Here is a 21,840-nt window from a genome sequence, read left to right as displayed (position 1 = left end):
TTCTAGCCGAATGCACTTTTCGCTCTTTTTTCTCGAAAAAGAAAAGAAAGGTTGTATGACCAATATCATGACAAACCTCATGGCATGAGATTGATGACCTGGCAAGCCAACAACGCGGGTAGTTAAGATGTCTGAGAGCATACGCCTTACCTATCATATACTACAAGTAAGGCGGAAAGAAAGCAGGCATAATGCCGATATGCAGTCATCTCCGGCGTCCACATACATCCAGAAACACAACACAGCACACAAACTATCGATACAACCCCGTCAACTGCACGACCTACTCATACGTAGCATGCATATACCCCATGTCCCAAGTGACAAATGTGATGGGATTATGTCCCTCCAGACTCAGACTCGCCTCTGCAGGTGCTAGTCCATGCGCTAGATAACCCCCAGAAGGCCTGGTCTTTGTTCCATGGCCCCGGGTCCCGGACCCTGATCTATTAAACTTCAATTCGTAGTATGTATCTACTAACTACCTATTTTGGGCAGAAGTTTTGGGAAAACTGAAACCTTCATGCAGTTGCAGGAGTCATGCAATCAATTAGGCAATTGCGCGAGTCATGCACAACCCCAATTTTAAGGCGAGAGTTCCTTAATATGATTCCGCGGAAGTGATATAGGAATAGGCATGCGATGGAGGAGGTAGTAGTTAGTACTGTACTGGCTACTACGTGGTTCTTCTCCAATAAATCCATGTCGTACAGGAAAGACATTCTCGGAATTATCTTCTAAACCGACGTGTTACTGCAGATCATCCTTGAATTGCTACTCGGATCCCGCTCATCCATGCACGTCGTTTTGCATTTCTGTCTGGTCGTTGGCACCGATCCATGGCTCTGGGAACCAATCTCCTCTCGCTTCAAAATGAGATGGTGTGAACGCAATTCTTCGAAAGAGAGTCCGTTGTGTCAGTCAGTTAACTGTAGGGCAGGTATACATGTACATACTATGTAGTTGGTACGTACATCTTTGGCGGGACAAGAAATGTCCATAGATCCACTGCCCCTCCTGATATTTTGCCGACGACTCCAACTTAGTGAAGTTACCGGTACTCTTAGTTAACTAGTTAATCAAAACATTCCCATGTTAAGCATAAGTTACTCGCGCATCTAGCGTATTGGAGTACTTTCCCCATCAGTCCTACACCGTATCGAGCCCAGTGGCTTCAGGGTCTAGATACTAGTTCGACACTACCAAGCATCTTTTCTTGTCCTTCTTGTCCTCCTTCTCGTTCTCCTTCTTCTTCTTCCGCCTTCTTTTCTTCTACCCTCTTTTCTTCTTGTTTCTTTTTCTTTCTCACACTCTCGACAGGTGACACCCCTCTTCCAGTCAACAGCTGATTGGACCCTCACCCGATCGCCCGACAACCGGTGCAGTACCGTCTGTACGGGCCGGAAGCCAAATTGCAAGTCTATCCACTGTCTCGGGTCCATACATTTCATTTCATACGAGCGATACGCCAGTCTACCTCTGTGTTTCCCTTTCTGATCTCTCTGGGACGAGGCACAAAAGAATACGTCTGGAAGCACAAGTCTGTCTCTACTGAATAAATATCTACCACCATATATCTTATATGTCGGACTGCAATCGCGTAAGTGCCATACAAACCTATCGTACAAATATATATATATATAACCTCGGAACGGCGCTTAGAACTGACTTATGCAAAGTGAGAGCGCCTATTCAAGGACCCCGAATCCCATCTAATTAGACAAACCAATAAATCTTTCCTTCTGATTACCCGGGCAAAAAAGAAACAAGGATCATAGAAAAAGAAAGGAAATTGGACCAAAAGAAAATTTGACCGTGCAAAGCGAGCATGGTGTCTGCCCTTTGGCATCTTTAGTCACTCCGGATCGGTGTGCTTTCATATACCTCAAATACGGCATGTTCTTGTTCATGGCCACATGTCAGTAGCAACAAACTCTTTGAAATTGGCCGGACTGGATTGCACTTGAAACTACAGAACTTGGATTGGATACTGTCAACGGAGAAGAGAGTGTGAATGGATCAACCCTCCCCATCCTCACCACTGTCGATACGACACCAACAACGACAATATCATCTCAGCAAACTAGAATGCTTACCCCCCGAACTCCTCGAAAAAATCTTCTTCCACAGCCTCGCCATCAACCTACCCCGCGCTTCACCATACATCGCCGGCGTGCTCTCAAAACCCATAATCTACAAATGGCTCATCAGACTAGCATTCAGCAGCTCAAACCCTAGCTCGCGACAAGATTTTTTCACCGAAGACTTTCTACCCTCGCCGCTCGATTTCTGGGCGTTGTCGAATGCTAAAAGGAAGCTGTTGCAGCAGGAGATACTGGAGTGTCGATGGAGTACACTGCAGCTATTTCGGGAGTGTCAGAGGGAGTATGTAAAGCACGTCCTGCGGCAGAAGGGGGCGGGGTTGGTGTTTATCTCGGCTGAAGATAGGGCTGGGCTTGATACGATAGAGGAGAAGCTCTCCAGGCCGATGGAGTTTGATAAAGCCGAGTCGGGGAGGAGGGGCAGCGGGGATTTGATTCTCAGGGCTAAAAAAGTAGTCCACGGGAGAGAAGGAGAAGGAGAAGGAGGAAGAGGAAGAGGAGGGGGGGAGGTTGATATGAGGATATCGTTTTGGTTCCATTTTGGAGGCGTGCAGATCCGTGAACCGTCACCCGTCAGCCATGAAATTGACATGTTCCGTCTGCCCTGTCCGCCATCTCCCAATGAGAGGCCGCGTATGCCAGACAAATTGCTGCATGCGCCATGGACATGCGAGAAACTCGAGTTTCTGACTTTGCTATCGCAGGAGACATACATCGACGAGCATAACCACAGCACTGAGCGCTCGCATCAAGTGTTGAGACAACTTATTCGTGATCGAGATTATGTCACGTTTAAGAATCTGTTAGAGTTGAATATTACAACAAGAGACTACAGTTATCCGCAGAAATGGCCCGTCAAGACGCGGCATTTCAAAGAGGCGTTGAGGCATGTGACGGGGCTGAATGATCCGTTTGTGAGGTTGTTGTATGACAAGAGGTGGGATTGTTTGAAGGACAGGAAAGTGAGAGACGAGGTTTTGAATTGTATAGAATCATGATTTGCTATGTGTTTCATTATTCACTATTGGATATCTGTAGACCAGGACGTCGATACATCATAAGAATACTCGAAGAACCACGGTTGGTGATAGTTATCCCAGGACGTGAAAGGTAGCCGATCGCATACTTCGTCACGGAAGCGTTTTCCCATCCGGGACTGCGTATTGAGTTCGCCATGGTAGAATAGTGCTTTTTCACGTGGAACTTGTCGAGCTTCATCAATGTATCCTGGCAATTCGATCATGAAGTCTAATAACCATTCGCCGAATAATTGTACCGCTTCATCTATCTCGTTGTTCTCGTGGTAACTTGACAATTCCATAGCCCATTGGGTCAATTCAGAAGAATCAGGAGGCATGCTTTCTGCGTTGCAGCGTAAAAGCAATATAAAGGAATGCATTGCTTCCGGCATCGGCAGTCGTATAGCCTGAAGAAAGTGATCCTCTGGAATTGCATAATACTGACCGGTATGTTGATTGGCATATCCTGGGGGAGGGTCATGAGTTGATCGTTGTCGAAAGAAAAGCTCATCCACCTTGAGAAGCGAAGTGAGTGCGCGCATATTCTGACTAGTAATTGCAGTTTGAATTCCAGATTGAAGAGCATTTCTTGAGAATGAAACGTCATGGCCTGTACCACACCAATCGTATTGTTGACGGAACAATTCCAAAAGGTCGAGATCTTCTTCTGCGAAACACCATTCTTTACCGTCACCTGTACGCCGCCCACGTAGCAGATAATCCGGTATTATTCGAATGTTCATTGCACGAGGACAAATTGACGCTCTTTTTGGTGTCCAACGAAAAATATTAATCCATCTCAATGGCTTGATGGACATTGAGTATGTAGACCCGTCCGGCCCAGTACCTTCTAGAGGCGAGGTATACGCCGTAGGAAAAGTACGCAGGGTTTCGTGTCCACGAACGCTCAGAAAATCATCGAGCGTTGTTTGGCCGACGGGGTCTGAAATTTCAATTCCAGTACCAACCCAATGTTTCCAAATATTCATCTGGGTCAGTACTGGAAGCTGTACCAGTATACGCTTTTTGGTGCACCATCTGCATCTCAGAATCGTAGCTTGCAGATTGGCGCGATCTGTTTCGTCGAGGCGCATGTTGTAATCCGCAGGCTTCAACGCTTCTGCGATTCTTTCACGCGCGGTTTTCACTCGCTGCCGTCGTCCCGGCACTGGCAAACAATTCCCTTCATGTTCGGTATCCTTGAAGAAAGCGAGTCGAATCAGCGTCCGATATATTCGTTCACTCGACACGGCTGAAGCTAGGAACGGGCTGGCGCGACAAAAATTTGTTTCGAGCGCATACAGGAAAATTCTTTCCAGAAGCTCGATGGGCAGCTGTTCAAGTGCGGAAGATCCATTACGACGCTTGGATTGAGTCGTTTTGAGAATAGAGGCAGTTGAAGCTTCTGTCTGCTGAGGAGGGAATTTCCATGCGTTTTTGGATCGACTGGCGGCTTCGCGTGCTGCTTTACGGGACTTGAGTTGTGCGAAGGAGAGGAGAGGGCGTCCTGAGAGGCGCTTGCGTTTTTTGGTTGCGGTCAAATCATTGCAGGCTTCTTTAGGATCATCAGAATCCTGTCGCTGTAACTGGCTCTTCTGTGTGTTGGTCGGAGTATTGGACGACAGAGACGGAGTCATGTCAGTGACGCTCAGAGTGGGGTGTCAACATATTTCCGAAACTGATTAGTGGAGTGCATGTGTTACAATGAGCGTTGATTTTTAAAGGTCATGGGTAGCGGTGACTAGTAAAAATCCTGCCGGTCTTGAGTCTGACAGAGACTTCGGTAATGAGTGCAGTTTCTAAAACGAGTGTGAAGATCGGCACGAGAAGCTGCAAAGCTGAAAAGTTGAAGAGGTGTATGTAGGACTGTTGAAATTAAATTTCTACGACTGGCAGTTGCCATGGATGGATTCGATAAGTTTATCGATAAGGCCGATGCAAACTAAACAAACATCGACCTGAAGAGCACAAAGGGGCAGAGGGCCCGCGAACACCTGATTGGCCGGAGCAGTGGAGTGCACGTGCCGGTTATGATGTCACCGGCTAGGGTTTGTGCCGGCAATAGCCCTAAGCCCTCTACAGAGCAAGCAATGTCTCTGACGTCAAATGGCAGAACATTCTTCCCCTTGTGGCGCCTCGACATCATCATTCCAGTCCATACATGGTATATGCCTAGTGGATATCCATGTCTAGAATAATCAAGGAAGTGCCTGCTCGTATATCCAACTTTCCTCTCGCTAGAATCTGGTAGAAATAGCATCATCTCGTCCTACTGTACTCTCACACGTCGATCATCCTCAGCCAGCCCGTTTTCTGCCATACGCTCATAGTTATATCATCACAGCTTGTCGTTCAGAAAAGGATATATAATTGAGACTTGACTCCCAGGTACAATCCCATTGCTCACAAGAACGGCATCATGCTTCCAACTGCAATCCAAACAACTGCCTCCTCATCTACATCTGCCATCTACACGACCTCGATGAGAAGTATCAACGACTACGTTGACGAAGACGACGAATAAACCTCTCTCTATTCTTCTTATCAAGCAGTAAAAGGCTAAAAAGTTACCATCATGGGTGCGGTTGTCTCTTGTGTACGGCATCCCCACTCCTCCTGTCCAACCCCTGAGGATGATATACTAACATATCTATATAACAGATTGAAGCCATCCTCGGCGCAATTGGCAGCTGCCTAATGGCCATTGTCAACGGCATTGGCGCAATCCTTCATGCCATCATCACCGGCATTGTCACCGTCTTTGACGTGATTATTTCCTGTGTTATCTGCGGTCATGCGGGCGGGAGAAGAAGACATCGTATGACGACAAGGGCGACCATATAGTTGCCCTTGACTCTCCTTACGCTCGCTCCTTCCGGCCTGTTTCGCGATGAATTCCATATGAATTTTTTACCTTTCGATGGGTCGACTCATGGTTACCATGGAGTGATATGATGGGATGATTCTCTCTGCGCTAGGCCTAGGATGTACTATTATTCGCGATTACCCCATTGTCCTGTGCTTTGCTTCTGTCATACCCTTTATGCAATATCTTCTGCTTTCAATTGATTATTATATTCTTTATAGTCATATTATACATACGTGACTTATAGTAGATGATATGGAGAGACTAGGAATTGGTCAATATCCGAAGTATCCCTCTCACCCTCCCAACAACATCCAACGCATAGCCCGTCTCCACAACGCCTTTACACATCTCCCACGCCCCCGTCCCATTTGCCTTCTGACTTTCTCCTTTATATATCGGATAATCCACCCTAGGCGGAATCTGCGTACCCACAATCCTTGGGAATCGATCAACACACACAGCCTTCAGATTACTCACCCCTCTCAACCCTTCCTCGCCTGCAAATCGTCCGTACCCAGAACCCTTGACACCGCCGAAGGGTAATTGGACGGCATAAAAGGCGCCAAAGTCGTTAACGGCAACCATGCCGGCTTTGATGTTGCGAATACATATTTCGACGTCACGCGAGTTGTGGCCAAAGACGCTGGCGCCAAGGGCATAAGGGGTGGAGTTGGCGATTGAGATTGCATCGGATACAGAAGAGGCGCGCATGATTACCATGACGGGTGCAAAGAGTTCGACTTGTGCGATGCGCATGGAGGGTGTGACGTCGACTAGTAACGTAGGTGTAAAGAAATGTCCGTGAGAATATTTGGGGTGTTGGTACTGTTTCCCACCATGGATGAGTCGAGCACCTTGGTCTACAGCCTCTGCGATCAAGGTCTCGAGTCTCGCGAATCCGGCAGGTGAAATCATTGCTCCAACATCTGGCGTGAAGGACTCATTTCTTGTATCCAACAGAATGGAGCCCAAAGTCAAAGCCTTGATCCGCGGGGTCACAATCTCAATGAGTTTATCATATGTGCCCGGAAGAGCAATCACGCGCTCAACACCAATACAATTCTGACCCGCAGACTGAAACACACCGCGCATGAGGATAGACGCAATAGACTCCAATCCACGAACTGTAGTCGAGTCATCGAGCACCACAAACGGATCTTTCCCTCCTAGCTCAACCGTGACTGGAATCAATGACTTGGCCGCCGACTCGCAGACTTTGTGTGCCACGGGCCTGGATCCGATGAACGTTAATTGCGAAATATCTGCATGTGAAGTCAATGAGTCGGCGACTTGCGGTAGACACACCACCAATTGCACAAGATCGGGCGAATGGCCACAGCTAATCAGCGCTCCACGGATGATATCAACGAAAAACCCCGAACACCACGCCGTCTGCTCCGATGGTTTTACGACAATCGCATTTCCCGCAAACAGTGCACTGATCACAGGCGAAATCAGATTATGGAATGGATAATTCCACGAAACACACGCCGAAACAACACCAAGCGGCTCGTAGCGCACACTATTCTTTTTGTACATCATGAGGAAATTTGTAGGGCGGCTTTCGGGAGTGAGAGCCTGCTCGCCATGGTCAATTGTCCATTTTAGCTTTTCGGCGGTGACCAAAATCTCGCCGAAAGAGGCGTCGACTTTGGTCTTGCCGGAGTCGAGGCAGCACGCTGTTACGATGTCGTCTTGGTGGTCGAGGACATATCTATTTCCAAAATGTTAGCAAGCTAACATTATAAAAGGTGCATGGGATACGTGGTAGCTCACTTGAGTAAAGTCTTGAGTAACCTCCGTCGCTGCGCAAATGTCGTCTGCGCCCATTCAACCTGTGCGCGTTTCGCATCGTGAACCGCCTTGTCAACTATCTCGCGTGTCGCAAGAGGTATGTTTGTAGATAGTATCCTTCCGTCGGCCGGGCAATAGCTCACGATGCGCTCCGTGTTCCATTTCTATAGTCACTTCGATCAGTACTGCACAAGCAAGTCAACCTTTAGGCACAACTCACGCCCTGAACCTGGCCTTCAAGGATCTTCTTCTCTTCTCCTTTCAAATTCTCCCATTTTGTCCCATCCCAATCTGATCGTAGCTGCTCCGGCAGCGGCACATTAAATGTAACGGGTGCTTCGGCCAGACTTAGGATGTAGAGGTATCCCGCATACAGTGCGAAAATAGACACAATTGCAGCGATCGAGCCAATTTTGAGGGTTTCTGTATCGATCTCAAGGTCCGTCCAGAGTTTTTGGAGGCAGGGGAGGTAGGTTTCCAGCAGGTCCTCCATCGTCGTGCGATCAATTGTGTGGTCATCAACCGCAAGGAAGTTGATGCGGCAACTCCTTTTTTTGTTCGACGATCGGTCAATACGCGCCATATTGCCGGAATTATTTTGGCTTATGGTGGGCGTGGAATGTAAGTGGCTACCTGTAAGGCGGTCATAGAGGCGGTGTATCAACAAGATTACTGTCAGATAATCCGGATATCCAGAGGCAGTCAAATGAGGCAGTCAATCAGAAGCTCTACTTTATAGCCCCCAATTTTACCCCTCATGATAGGTCACAAATGATGTCAACCCTACATGCCGGATTCGATAAAACCAGCTCACCAGATGTCTATAAAAACCCGGCTTTGGAACCTGATGTATTCAGACAGACAGAGAGAACACAATACACACAATCTTGCTAGTCACTTCTTCTTTTCTTATCCTTGTAAGATACATTCAGGATTGGCCTGGAGTAAACCCGCCAATCCAACAATTACATCGTACATTACCCTAATCTTGATCAACCCTAAACTCCTTAACATTGTCGATGGGATTTTGGACTGCATTGTTTTTCTAAATTCTCCTTTCATTGTATCTCTTCATCAATTGCAATCTTTAGCACATTGAAGAATAAATATTGGAAACTCTGAGCTTAGTCAGGCCACTGATCTGCCTAGATGTCGGTACAACATGCTCAAAAATATATACCGAAACCAATACTCGTCTTTATCTTACACCCTTGCCCTGGTAGAAGTTAACAAAGGCAGGCGCCTGGAAAATGCTCCAATGTTGTAAAATAATAACCTTGGGAACTAATATGATTGATATCATTCCATTACATACGTATACAACAAAACCACAAACTAACTACCATGCAAACCCCGACATCTACAACAGCACATCCACCCCCGTAATCCTCTGAAAATCAGCAGCAAAATAGTTCCACACTTTTTCCGCAGTACCGTCCTTCCTAAAAGTCGCTAGTAACTCTTCAACCTTCGGTGAGGCAACCTCACACTTGTTACTAATCGAGTAGACACCACTACCGGGCTTACCATCAGTACCTCTAGCCGTCGTTAGACTGCCCTGCAATGGTACCCCGGCACAGTCTACGCCATTCCTCTGGCCTGATGGATACACTGCACTTGTAGCCACAAAAGCATGTCTCTCCCCCGATTCTGCAGGTGATGTAGCAATCAGCGGCATGAGCAACTTCGAAATGGCAATCCGAATCGCCATCGCAGTTCCTTCTGCGTCACGTAAAATTCCGCTTTTGACGACTCCGGGAACTGTGTGCACGAAGCTGACATCAGGGGCCCGTTTGGCCATTTCTTCAAGCAATAGAGTCTGAATGGAGGCCAGTTGGTTGCGCCAAGGCAACAAGGAAAGGTCCACTCCTGTGATGTTGTGCAGATCGATGGGTCCCTCACAAGTGGCAGCGGCGACGCTGACTACTCGACGTAGGTGATCCGCTTTGCGGAGGAGAGGGAGAAGGTTGAGGATGAAGCGTATGCGTGAGTGCGTACTAACGGCGATGGCAAAGGGGAGGCCCTCAGATGTTTCTATACCCGATTAGACGTATGTATATCAGTTGGAGAGAAGAAGTATGATACATACTTTTGTCGAAAGCCATAGTTCCCTGAGTCTCAAACAAGATGTTGATTTTCGTCTCTTTGCTCCTGAGTTGGTTGCATACTTCGTCCACATTCTTCAAAAGACTGATATCGGCTTTGATGAACTCGAATTTGCCTCCAGTGTTGAGCTGCGTGCACTCCTTTATAATGCGGTCGGCAGACTCTTGGGACCGGCCAACAAGGTACACTCGTGGACTGACAGCATACTTGGCGAATGATTTGAGTGTATATTCACCAACACCACTGGTGCCTCCGACGAAGACGGCCACAAGACCCGGAGGGAGGGTCGAAGTGATCCGCTCATTGGACACGATGGTTTCAGATAGGGTAATCATTTTGTAATAGCGGTGACTGTCTTGAAGTCAAGTGCATTTCTGAAAGAATCCAGTGGACCTCCAGAGCTTTATACCTGGATCTCAGACTTGTGAAATGTATCAAGAGTCCGATAACTCCGAAAGAACGCTAAAACGAAAAGAGCGATACGAGTCCCAATTGGAGATTTCGAAGTAGTCCGTCTTCTAGATCCTGATCTGATAGGTCAAGCTCGGGCTGGCCCATTTAATTCTTGGGGAGGCTTAAGAATTGTCCCCCTGTTTAGTGACTTGCCTCATTAACCACGCTTTTAAAGCAACTTCTGACACTCTTGCCCGCTTGTGAACCCACCAGCACTCGTTTTCTGGAATCAAGATTCTCACGGCACGATAGAAATGGAAAAGTAGCAGAAGTGCATGAGGATCCCCCTGCTGGATCATGGAATTGAAGGGGCCATGACATGTCACTGGAAATGAGAGTACATGTCTGACTAGTTCAGAATACGGCCGTGCCCTTTTAACAACAGCATCTGGCGGCTGTGACTCAGGAAGAAAGGTTAGGATGAGACAGAGCTGAGTGATGATGGGTTTATAGCAATCCTCAATCAGATCTGCAACTTCCAGTGTCTTAGAGGTGGAATGCTGCCATTGTTCTGAAGTAACCAAATCCGTGCCCCGAATATGGGTAATTCGCGGATTGAACGAACTTTCACTGAGTGGACGACCATACGAAAAAGTAGTCTGATATGCGTCCAATGTGTTGTTGCTGATTTCAGCATTCTTGATAAGAACAGTTCTGGGATCATGCCTTATGTATGGTCTGAACACTGATGGCTGATCACCTATCATTGGAACGCAATTGAGAAACATTTTCTTCAAACTTGAGCAAAAAGCAAAAATTTGATCTCTTGGCATGTTAAACGATGCTGAGCTATCTTGAGGTGATGCGTAATCGTCGGTGTTAGTCCAAACTTCATACTGTAATAACAGCGAAGTTGCTATAAAAACATCAATATAAGTTGACCTGAAATTACCGGACAGTTGGTGACGGAACTGAGACAAGGCACGGCCCAAGTGAGTAGCGGCCGCTGTCGAAAGATATGGGTCTTCAGGCAAGAGTACAGATAGATGCCGCGCAGCAACACACAAAATAGCGTTGGCTAAGAAATCAAACCGGAATGAAAGTTGTAATGCATATTCCCAGACTTCAGGTGAGAACCTGAGTGTCTGGATGGTGGAGGTCTGGAAATGGTGATAGAGCCTCAAATGTAAAAGATTAACATCGCCTTCTTTCCACTTCAGCTCTAAAAGTGGAACCTTTGTGGTAGGCACAGTAGGAATCGCGATTATCGTGTCATATTGTGCAATACGTTGACAGTGTTGTCCTCGTCGGACGCAATTAGCGCAGGGAGTTTTCTCGTTGCACTAGTTTACATATGAGCCTATTGAATTTCATAGCTTTGTACACAAAGACGGAGTGACCAACCTTCACTCGCCGCTTTTTACAATTCTCACATCCTCCCTTTGACTTCCGATGGGCTCGCCTCTGCCTGGATGGATCGAAGCCCTCAGTTTTAGGGACCTCAGAAAGGATCTTTTCAGAGTCTGATGTGGATGATAGCCAAAACGTAGTGGTGGACTCCTCGAATGAGGAACTAAATTTTGATTCAGACAATGCCATAGCTGGAATATGCAAGGTCTAGACTTAGTGATTGTCGAAAGACCATCTTTGAAGAGAAGAAAAGCAGCTGTGAAAAGGAGGAGGTTCTAGGAGGAAGAGCCAAAATAGAACGGAGATACCTCGGTGATAAGGACCCTGACCAAAAGCTAATCCGTTTACGGCGATACGAGGTGGATCAAGCCCTAATTTAGCCCCAAAGGTCATTCTATGTCTTACTACGACTAGATATCTACCAGTCAAATAAATGGCTTTTATTTATTTAACTTGTAGAGAGACCTTTAAATAACCCATCAAAGGCATTTCTTGTGGTCCTTCCAAGGGTATATAGGTTCTCCTTCACGAAACTTTGCCGTGGGAAGACCTTGGAACACCTCCGTGAGTTCGGTCTCAATCATCCATGAGGGGGGAGCTCCTTCGTTGAAAATAAAAATTGGATTACGATTCCCTTCAATTGAAGGCAGACTTGAACCATTACTCCAAGGTTTTGAGGAATTATCACTTGAGTGAGTCGGACGATTGCTGTTGAAATAGAACATCTTCTGTAAATGAGAGGTCAATATCGGATTGTAGAGGAACCGCAACACTAATCGAGTATAATATCGGTCACTTACCACGTCGTCCCAAATTTTAAGATAGTGTAGACGAGTGCGTTTTTGCTGGCGTATCGTGTCCTCTATCTTTCCCGGTAAGCCATCTTCTGCAATACCACTTATTTGTAGTGAAAGTTCCTGCAAAGCGTCGAGGTTCGGACAAACGCCAGAGAGCTCTGTGTTAGCCGCAGGTTTTTCGATAGTCATCTTCAGAAAGTGAAGCTGATGGCAGTGACGCTCAATTTTCATGATTTCACGTGAGCTGATGAGTTCAGACTTAGAGAGTGGAGACAGTGTGAGTCTGCGCAAATTCGGACCATGCCATTCGATAACTTCGTCGAATAGAGAAGTACCCAGATGGTATCCTGCCAAACGAAGGTCCTTCAAATACCGTAACTCATGGACCAGACGTGCCAATTCGTGGATCAAGGATAGTTGATTGGTAGTCTGGACTAGAGTTATACCAAATGTCTCGAGAGGCAAATGGCCAGCCTTTTCGGCTAGAGAAGATAGAACCTGGGGATCCGAAACATGTCCAAGCACCAAATGACGAATGTCAGATAGCTTAATACACGTCAGCCATTCTTTAATATCGTCCAATTGCATGAGCCGCCATCGATTAAAAATTAGTGATGTAAGAGAAGTCTTCTTTTTACTTTCCCACAAATTCTCCCGTCCACGTCCTAGCTTGGATATATAGTTCGGGTATAAAACACCACTAGATTTTTCGAAACCTGTAACGATGTTGACATGCTTGACGTTCGGGGCTGTAGCAACGAGCTGAAGCGCAGCAATCTCGTGCCAGTCGAATACGCGTTTTAGTTCTTCGGGGGTATTCCGGTGGTTCGTTCGAGGAAGTTTGAACGTGATGCTATGTAAATTTGGCGATTTAATCAAATCTAAATCATATGGATGCTCGATGCCTTTCTTGGAAACCTGGCGAGGTAGGAAGGTTCGTAGGTGTAGTAGACAATCCGTATGTTTTGTATGGATGGCATCTAACAAACAAGGTGGGAATTTCTTCTGACAAACCCAGATGAGATTATAAAGTTTCTTGAAACTTTTCAGCGCGGCAGCCAGGGTTTCCCAGACCGCGAGAGGTTGCGCTTCCCTGCTATCAGGGTCTTTAGGCATAGGAATATTTTCAAATTCTTCAACCCACTCCTTTCTGTAGCGAATAACTTTCCGATTGTCTGATGGTAGCTCTTCATAGCTGTTATGTACGACAAATAAAGAAGGTGAAGAATCCCAAATCTTGACATTTCGGGCATGGATCGTGTACTTTTCACCCAGGCCACCTTTTCTTAGCTGTTTAATATCTTCGAGAAATTTTTCGAGACATCCAGTGGTATCCCAGGCATGTAAGACTAGATCTCGATAAAACAGTGGAACAGCGAACTGATGGCATACTTTGTTCATCCCTAAGAAGTTCCGAAGACTTCTACGCCGTTCAGATGGTTGGAGCTGTAAAATATAGACATTAATAAACCAATGAGTTTATGCAGAACCGTTCAAATTGAGTATCATGTACCTGATTAAACATTAAATAGAGGACACCCTCTGGTAAGCCATCGATCTTCGGCATTTTGCACAAGGTCTGCTATTATGGGAGTTGTATAGGGTTATGCTCAAGAAATGATAACTAGGGTTTGGTAAGTACCTAGATACTATCCCAAGAAGCAGAGTATTGCTAGACATTTTTATATCCTATCTCTGTATGACTTGACTCATTTTTGACTCAATTAAATTGAGTCAATGGTGACTAAAAGCAATATCTGATCTCTATATATTCAGATAACCACTAAGTTGGCAACAGACGTTGAAGCCGAAAGAGGAAATTTTGAAGCTTCTTTCGTGTAACACGAGATGGATACGCGAGATTAACTAGAACATGGTTCCTGAATGGGTTTAATATGATTGGTGCGAATTTAACGTGTAGTTAGGAGGTAGGGTTAGATAGATTTTCATGTCAATCCGACTTTCCGAATTCTTTGGGGACTCAAAAGACTAGTTGACATCTGAGGTATAATGCTGCATAAGAACTACGAGTAGATTATCATTCCAACGGGGTATACTCAAGACCCACAAAGAAGACTTTGAGTTACCCAGGTCCTAACGGGATAGTCATCCATATGTAATTTCATTATAAGATCTCTACCTTAATAGTTCTCAAACTAAAATCAGAGATAGATGTTTCAATCACAAATCAATCTACGGATACCACGTCACAATGGTAGGTAGATGTTGAGCAATTGACTCCTCCAAAGAAGTCCACCCGTACTGTCCAGTCCACCTTTTCAGAATTGCAAGAGATTGTTCATCATCTGCAGTTATTTTATATTTGTCAAGACCAGGAACTTCATCAAGGAACTTGCGATTGGGACAGAGTTTCCGCATAATGGCTAGGATGTCGTTCCAGGTGCAGGACTGCCCCCAGCCAATGAGGCGCGCGTTTTTGACATCAGGATCTAGTACTGCCGCCAAGTGAAGTATAGCACAGTCTTTGACGTTGTGTTGTATAGCTAATGAAAATAATATCCGTTAAATCATGATTTCTATGTGTAAAGAAGGGTGGGTCACTCACTGCCGGGCATTGCAAGGACTCCTGCAACTGCATCAGGGTTGCCTTCGTATAGAATTCTCGGCCACATATGGCCAAGTTCAGCGTGGGTTTTACTCAGGCACTCGCCAAAGACCGCTGCCGGTACGACGGTATTCACTGTGAACTTAGGGTGTTTCTCATTGACAAATTCCCAAACCGCCTTCTCAGCTAGTGTCTTGCTCGCTGCGTACACAGGCCAAGCACGACTACGCTCGTATGGAGGAGGTGCCCAAGCTTGACTCACTGCTTCGTCATTCCAAGTATCTGCAGTGAGTTGAGTAGCGTCGTCTAGTTGGGGCGAAATCATAGCAGCAATGGACGAGGTGTACACAAATTGCTGCACCGACGGCTCTTTTATGGCAACTTCCAAGAGTGACCTGGTACCTGCGACGACTTTCGGTATCACATTGTTGGGGTTGGGATAGAAGCCGATTGTCGCGACGTGGATAATGGCAGATACACCCTTGACAGCCTCGTCAAATGCATGTTCTGCGGCCAGATCAGGTACTTGGACAATCTCGAGATTGCTCTTGTCTGCGTCCGTCTTGAAGAGATCCTGAACAAGCCAGGAATATTTAGCCAGGTCACGAACGGTGCCTCTGACTTTGTAACCACGCTGGAGAAACTCTTTGACAACGTGGGAGGCTACAAAGCCACTTGCACCAGTCACCAATACCCAAGAGCCCCTGGGAATAGTGGTCTTGATTTCAGCCATACTTATGGTAGGAGATGGTAAAGAAACGACAACTCAAAGTATTATTGATCTGTGGAGGTTTCTCTGAATGATTTATTGTCTGAGTTCGGGAGAAAAGACACAGGTATTTATGTGCAATCCATGTATGGGTATCTAATCTTGTAACCAGCCACGCAGACAAGAGATATTCAGTTCAGGATCGAACTTTCCGGCTCAAAAGTTATTCATTCACTGCTTTCAAATCATGAGAATCGCTCCGTTGCCGTTGGCTCTGTTGATGATTAGGGCTATTAAATTTGACGTTATTCCGAATTGGGAAGGAGCAAAATTCCAGATCAAGAAATAGTGGGTCTTTATTTGTCTATGTTCTATAACCTTGCAAGGGCGAGGCTTGCTTCGTATTTGAACTTCTATTGTACATAAATCGGGATAGCATGCGGATTAAGAATATGAACATCCGTCCATATCGAAGACAAGGCATGTTTCATGAAGCCTCCACAGCCCAGAGTCTCCGGTCCACCATTACGCCTGACCATTTTAAAAATTCTCACTAGATGAGCTTTACACATCTCAAAATCCCCGAGTTTAAGCTACAATTGATAGCCTGCCGTTAGCAGCTGTCGGGAATAATAGCGGGGAGACATTGCCGTATGCTTACCTCGTCCGACGCTAACATCATTGAAGTTGCAATAGTGGCCTCGCTAATTGTGGATGCGCTATCTACTTCCACGGAAAAATCTTTGTTCAATTTCTGTAGACACGAGACTTTGTATTGTAATGCCAGTTGCTTGTAACGTTGGCTCTGTTCGGGCTGGAGGTGCTGGACTATAGATAAATGGCGACAAGCAGCCAGAAACATGCTGTCTAGAGAGTCACCTCGACGGACTGTAAGCCGTGTCCACTCTTCAAGCATGAGCTTGCGAAATTCTTCTGGGCCCAAGAGGCGGTTGCACTCAACACTTTGCAATGGAATAACCACTTGCGTGTCTAGAAGATGGGAATGCCATTTTTTAGTGAGAGCCATAAGATAAACCATAGGAACAGATGGCAGGACTAACAATGATCAAGAAGAAAGTGTTCTACATTCGTGAAAGTCCTCGCGAAGCTGTTAAACGGATCATTCCGAGCCGAGGATAAGAGGCTCTTAGGGCTGGACACATTCTCCTCCTCGGTAGTCTTGGTAGTTCCGGACCCATAGGCTTGCTGAGGAGTAGATGTTCGGTTTGCCAGAGCTATCGTTCTTGCTGTACCAGCGCAGTATTCTACAAAATGAAAGCGCGGTCTCTTAGCATGGGCTACGCGAGCTGCATGGGCGTGAGCTCGCTTCCGTGATGCAGTTCCTGCACGGTCCGAGGGATTTGAGTCAATAAATTGGATCTCGTCAGACATTTCGGATGTAAATGTATAATGTATGACTTTCGCAGTCGCAGAAAGATGATGAATTATTGCGGATGATTCACTTGAATTTGGGCAACATGTGCTAACTAACTAAGTTAGTTAACTAACTAACATTGGATGAGGCATTTGTCAGCAATTCAGTCCAAATAGGAGATTTGCTCCTGCCTATTTGGGTGAAGTGAAGTTGCTTAACCCTAATTTCGATGGAAGTCGAGCGTTTCTCAATGCTCCTTTCATCGCTCATCGCTGTTTTTAACATGTTGTAATCTTTAGTTATTTGTCTCCTCTTTTCAGCCGTCTGAGAAAACTCTGATTGAATTCCAGGAATAGGTACGCTGCTGTCGTTGATGGTTGCTAAGCACTTACTGGACATCCGACACATGATCGCTGAAGTAGTTGTGAGGGTCCCTTGTACAATACACCCTCAAATAGTCCGGGCCTTTTGCTCAATCATTTGTTCTATTTTACTTATTGACCAGTCTGACTGTTTGTTGTTCAATTCGTTATATCGGCCAAAAACACTCACTCTTCACACAGTGCATTGCTGAAAGTTTATTTCTGCCTTCTCTTAGACACTACAAGACCTAACCGCCGGTGTACGTTTGGAAAGTCGACGGCCTGCGACAATCTCTATGATAATGAATCATTCAAAGTCATATCCTTCCTCATTACATCCTATGAATGGAGCCAATTTCCGCATTCAATGTTACAAACGCACGGGCTCAACTCTCACCGCACTATCGATCTGCCCTCCTGCCACCAGGGCCCTGGGACACGGACGATGCTCAATAAAGTCACTAAGATTTGCAAATGTGATATTGGCGATTTCGGTCAGGGCTTCGTTAGTGAAGAATCCCTGGTGGCTGCAAATAAGGACATTTGGGAAGGACAACAAGCGCATCAAAACGTCGTCGTCGATGATCTGTCCCGAGTGGTCATTGTAGAATAACCCTCTCTCAGCCTCATACACATCCAGTGCTAGTCCGCCGAGATGATGTGACTTGAGAGACTCGAGAACTGCCCTTGAGTCGATCAGGCCGCCACGTGATGTGTTGACCAATAAAGCCCCTGGCTTCATTATGGACAGCCTCTCCTTGTTGACCAAATGCCGCGTTGAATCAGTTAGTGGACAATGAAGGCTGATGATATCGGATGCTGCCAACAGTCGCTCGAGATCAACGAACGAACCGTATTGCGCAAATTCGGCATTTTCATTCACATCAAATGCTAGCATCTTGCAGCCAAATCCATTGAGAATTCGGGCAGTCGCTAGACCGATGCGTCCAAGGCCAACGATCCCCACAGTCTTTCCATGAAGCGTGGTTCCCATGAGACCGTCAATGTTGAAGTTGGATTCCCGTACCCTGTTGAAGGCGCGATGGGTCTTACGATTCAAGGTTTGAACCAATGCGACAGCAAATTCAGCAACAGATTCAGGTGAATATGCTGGAACATGAGCAACGAACAAGCCCAACTCCCTGGCAGCGACAAGGTCGATGTGATTGAAACCGGCACATCGGAGAAGAATAGCGCGGACTCCATTGGCGCACAATATCTTTAGAGTATCCTTGTCAAGCGTATCATTGACAAAAACGCATACAGCATCATAACCTTGCGCCAGCGAAGCTGTTTCTGAGGACAATGCGAAATCCAAATACTCAATGTCATAAAGTGTTCCGTGGCTTTCAGAGGCCGCTATGTCAAAGAAATGGCGGTCATACTGCTTAGCACTGAAAACAATAAGTCTTGTCTTTTTTGGCGATTCCATTTGATACGAAATGATGTGTACTGGGCTGAGTCTGTCGACCGGATGAGGAAGATCGGGTTACCTATTCTTGGGTCAATGTTTAGATGTCGGTGAACTTCACCATCGAGTCCACCATCACTTAACTAGTTATCTTGTACGGTACTCCACATTGTACGGCAACAGAATGATTGGTTGTGATGATTAGCGTGCATCCCACACTGTCGAATCATCCCCACTCATGTATATAAGAATAGAGCCATCCCCCGCGCGCTCTGTCCTCCACCATTCTGAGAATCTTCATGCCCTCACACCACATCCTGAGATGTGGTAGCATAGGAAGCCGCTGCTTTTTGTGCTATCTGTGTGCTGGCCGCTGTGGTGTGATCTTTGGATTCAATCATACCTGGCGATTCTTTTGCTTACACCTATACATACTTCCAAGAGCTCCGTTCGTGACGATGATCAATCTTGGATCCTCTACCATAGCCTGAGATGGTGTAATAGTAGCATTGTTAGGCACTCCATGAGGGTTGCCCCTCATGGCGGCCCTCCTCAGGGCGGCGGTCTGGGTTCGACTCCCAGTCTCAGGCAAATTTCTTTCCTTCTCATCTTTGATCGCATCAAGACGCTGTTCATTACGATTTTTCTAATGATGTTCGTCTTTTAACACACTCAGTGTCTCTTGTTTGGTTTGTGTTTGTGCGCTATAAGATTATTTTCCAGTCTTCCCTCATACCTTGAGGCATCAACTATACGCTCCCGACAGAGCGAAGCGTCAATCTAAGTTTGACCAACTTTTCATAACCACACACCTGTGTCTCAATTTCTCTATGTTTTTTGTCGTTACATGATCTATCTATACGTGCGAGCGCAACGTCTACCTGCTGTCTCGACGTCTTAATCTCCTTTGGCTCAACAGTATTGAACCTCGCAGAATCATCCTCGCGATGTTTCGCAGCAGTTAGGGTTCTGGCAACGCTCAGCATGGGAAGTGTAATGTGGTGGGCAAAATGATGTATTGTCAGATGATGACAAACAGCGAAAGGAGATGAGGACAGAAGGTAAGACAAGAGATAGATGGGATGAAGAAAGTCTTGTCAAAGTGATAGGCTTAAGAGGATATAGCAATTTACAAGACTTTTTGAACATATGGAGATGCAGATAGAAAGATGACCAGGTCTGTAGGAGAGTAAGAATCAAGGATGATGGGGGGTTTTAAGGGGGGTAGTAGAAATTAGCTAGGTTTTGGGGAAGTTGTAGGCTGAGCAAGGTTATTCGGAACAGATGCCTTCGGTGGTGCATGAAAGGTAAGGCACTGATTCGCGTCGTATGAAGAATCGGAACTAATGTGATGTAGGGAGACGAAAAAGAGGGTTGAGTGAAGTATCTGACGTGGGAAGTAATGATGGAGATATCACAGGAGAAATAGTCGTTAGCGGGCAGTATGATAAGCAATTAGATTCGTAATGGCTAGTCTAGGATAGATGCATGACGTATATAGAACCTCTCAAATGTTAAAGTTGACTTACCTACTTGGTGAATGGTTAAAATTCGCCCTTCCTTTTCCCAGTCCTCTTCACAAGATGATCAATAACGCACCCATTCTCCCACCCCTCACTCTTTTCTCCAGTAATCGCCCTACAACGCGGACAACTCTTCCCATGCCGAATCAGCAACTGATGCAACGGGTACTTTAAATGATCCGGAATCCGGACTTCCAAATGACTAAAAGCCATGATTTCAGTGACCCTTTTTGTGTCTGATGATGGCAGCCAGCCTAACCATTTACATATCCGAAAAATATGTGTATCGACTGCGAAACAGGGACGTTGAAGACAGAACAATACTACACAAGCAGCGGTCTTGGGTCCGATGCCGGGGTACTTGATGAGTTCTAGCATCGCCTCTTCTTTATCCAGAGCATGAATCCAATCGAGAGATAACACGTTCTCATCCGTTAGTGCAATCTCAACCTCTTTCTGGGCCTTGGATTCATGTTCAGCACCCACTGGTCCCGGTTTACCTGGTTCCTCCTCTGATTTCAGATGCGCCGCTTTCCGCGCTAGGTTCTCTTCATAGACCATATTCAAAATCCCCTTGATGTATTTGCTCTTGGTAGTCGCCAGACCACCGCTTTTCATCGCTTCAAACACTTCATTAATAGGCGCTACACGCACTGCGTTCCAATCAACACTCCCCTTTCCGATACCCGTTTCAAGGATGCCAAATTTATCGACAAGGCCCTTAAATGCGCGAGCTGAGTTGGCGCCTGTAGTAGCGCCACTGAGAACAGTACGGATCAATGCGTCTAGTACGGAGGGTACTTCACCGCAACCAGTTACGGTGAGTGAAGGCTGGGGTATTTCGGTCGGTGCCTTGACTTCTCCATGAAAACTCGATAACAGTCGATTGACTTCTTCGCATTCCTTCGCTGTGGGATGCGCGAAATTCGGGAATGGGCTCACTCCGGGTGTGAGGCCGTACTTTGAAGCGGTTTTTTTGTTCTTGGTTTTGGCAATTTCTAAGATCTCTTCTGTTTTAGGTTCTTGTGACACATCTTCTAGTTTGATGCGTTTGGGTGGATGAGAAGATGCTGTCTCATTTTTGATATCCTCCGGACCATCCAGGGCATCTCGGACGATTTGTGCGGCTGGGTTTCCAAGGTTGTGTGGAAGTGCATTGATGTCGATTTCGTGGATTGCAGCCTTTCTTTTCTTAGTTGATGCATTACTTAATTTTGAGGCTGGAAAAGCGGAATTAAGCGCCGAGGAGGCTGATTTGTGAGTTTTGTCCTTTGAAGATGTTGATTTGGTTGACTTTTTGGTGGCTGATGCTGGTGCAGGTGTAGGCTTATCAGACATCGTCAACGATGTCATGGAGCGAGTAACCCGCATCGTTGCGTACTGATATCCCGAGACGGTTCGAGA

At 46.2% G+C, this 21,840-nt stretch overlaps 11 protein-coding genes across 11 annotated transcripts; 2 read left to right on the top strand and 9 right to left on the bottom strand.

Annotated features, from left to right (window-relative positions):
- Positions 1-2,014: 2,014 nt before the first annotated feature.
- On the top strand, positions 2,015-3,100 carry EYB26_000216 (uncharacterized protein; the record flags this gene model as incomplete). Its single annotated transcript, XM_054259533.1, has 1 exon — positions 2,015-3,100. The coding sequence occupies one exon, from the start codon at positions 2,015-2,017 to the stop codon at positions 3,098-3,100; it is 1,086 nt and encodes a 361-aa protein (XP_054115508.1).
- Positions 3,101-3,123: 23 nt separating this feature from the next.
- Positions 3,124-4,758, bottom strand: EYB26_000215 (uncharacterized protein; the record flags this gene model as incomplete). Its single annotated transcript, XM_054259532.1, has 1 exon — positions 3,124-4,758. The coding sequence occupies one exon, from the start codon at positions 4,756-4,758 to the stop codon at positions 3,124-3,126; it is 1,635 nt and encodes a 544-aa protein (XP_054115507.1).
- Positions 4,759-5,696: 938 nt separating this feature from the next.
- EYB26_000214 (uncharacterized protein) lies at positions 5,697-5,965 on the top strand (the record flags this gene model as incomplete). Its single annotated transcript, XM_054259531.1, has 2 exons — positions 5,697-5,717; positions 5,783-5,965. 2 exons carry the CDS (start codon positions 5,697-5,699, stop codon positions 5,963-5,965), a joined length of 204 nt encoding a protein of 67 aa, XP_054115506.1.
- Positions 5,966-6,251: 286 nt separating this feature from the next.
- Positions 6,252-8,367, bottom strand: EYB26_000213 (uncharacterized protein; the record flags this gene model as incomplete). Its single annotated transcript, XM_054259530.1, has 3 exons — positions 6,252-7,704; positions 7,767-7,948; positions 8,005-8,367. The coding sequence occupies 3 exons, from the start codon at positions 8,365-8,367 to the stop codon at positions 6,252-6,254; spliced, it is 1,998 nt and encodes a 665-aa protein (XP_054115505.1).
- Positions 8,368-9,144: 777 nt separating this feature from the next.
- Positions 9,145-10,225, bottom strand: EYB26_000212 (uncharacterized protein; the record flags this gene model as incomplete). The annotated part of the gene is made up of 2 exons (XM_054259529.1): positions 9,145-9,818; positions 9,874-10,225. The coding sequence occupies 2 exons, from the start codon at positions 10,223-10,225 to the stop codon at positions 9,145-9,147; spliced, it is 1,026 nt and encodes a 341-aa protein (XP_054115504.1).
- A 240-nt stretch (positions 10,226-10,465) lies between these two features.
- EYB26_000211 (uncharacterized protein) lies at positions 10,466-11,882 on the bottom strand (the record flags this gene model as incomplete). Its single annotated transcript, XM_054259528.1, has 2 exons — positions 10,466-11,626; positions 11,688-11,882. The coding sequence occupies 2 exons, from the start codon at positions 11,880-11,882 to the stop codon at positions 10,466-10,468; spliced, it is 1,356 nt and encodes a 451-aa protein (XP_054115503.1).
- A 290-nt stretch (positions 11,883-12,172) lies between these two features.
- EYB26_000210 (uncharacterized protein) lies at positions 12,173-13,891 on the bottom strand (the record flags this gene model as incomplete). Its single annotated transcript, XM_054259527.1, has 1 exon — positions 12,173-13,891. One exon carries the CDS (start codon positions 13,889-13,891, stop codon positions 12,173-12,175), a length of 1,719 nt encoding a protein of 572 aa, XP_054115502.1.
- Positions 13,892-14,683: 792 nt separating this feature from the next.
- Positions 14,684-15,789, bottom strand: EYB26_000209 (uncharacterized protein; the record flags this gene model as incomplete). Its single annotated transcript, XM_054259526.1, has 2 exons — positions 14,684-14,994; positions 15,057-15,789. 2 exons carry the CDS (start codon positions 15,787-15,789, stop codon positions 14,684-14,686), a joined length of 1,044 nt encoding a protein of 347 aa, XP_054115501.1.
- Positions 15,790-16,178: 389 nt separating this feature from the next.
- On the bottom strand, positions 16,179-17,157 carry EYB26_000208 (uncharacterized protein; the record flags this gene model as incomplete). The annotated part of the gene is made up of 3 exons (XM_054259525.1): positions 16,179-16,358; positions 16,427-16,755; positions 16,827-17,157. The coding sequence occupies 3 exons, from the start codon at positions 17,155-17,157 to the stop codon at positions 16,179-16,181; spliced, it is 840 nt and encodes a 279-aa protein (XP_054115500.1).
- Positions 17,158-17,872: 715 nt separating this feature from the next.
- EYB26_000207 (uncharacterized protein) lies at positions 17,873-18,934 on the bottom strand (the record flags this gene model as incomplete). Its single annotated transcript, XM_054259524.1, has 1 exon — positions 17,873-18,934. One exon carries the CDS (start codon positions 18,932-18,934, stop codon positions 17,873-17,875), a length of 1,062 nt encoding a protein of 353 aa, XP_054115499.1.
- A 1,523-nt stretch (positions 18,935-20,457) lies between these two features.
- Positions 20,458-21,807, bottom strand: EYB26_000206 (uncharacterized protein; the record flags this gene model as incomplete). The annotated part of the gene is made up of 1 exon (XM_054259523.1): positions 20,458-21,807. One exon carries the CDS (start codon positions 21,805-21,807, stop codon positions 20,458-20,460), a length of 1,350 nt encoding a protein of 449 aa, XP_054115498.1.
- Between the last annotated feature and the right edge of the window lie 33 nt (positions 21,808-21,840).

Source organism: Talaromyces marneffei, chromosome 1, assembly GCF_009556855.1.
Source record: "Talaromyces marneffei chromosome 1, complete sequence".
NCBI lineage: Eukaryota > Fungi > Ascomycota > Eurotiomycetes > Eurotiales > Trichocomaceae > Talaromyces > Talaromyces marneffei.
This window is presented reverse-complemented; position numbering and strand designations above follow the sequence as displayed.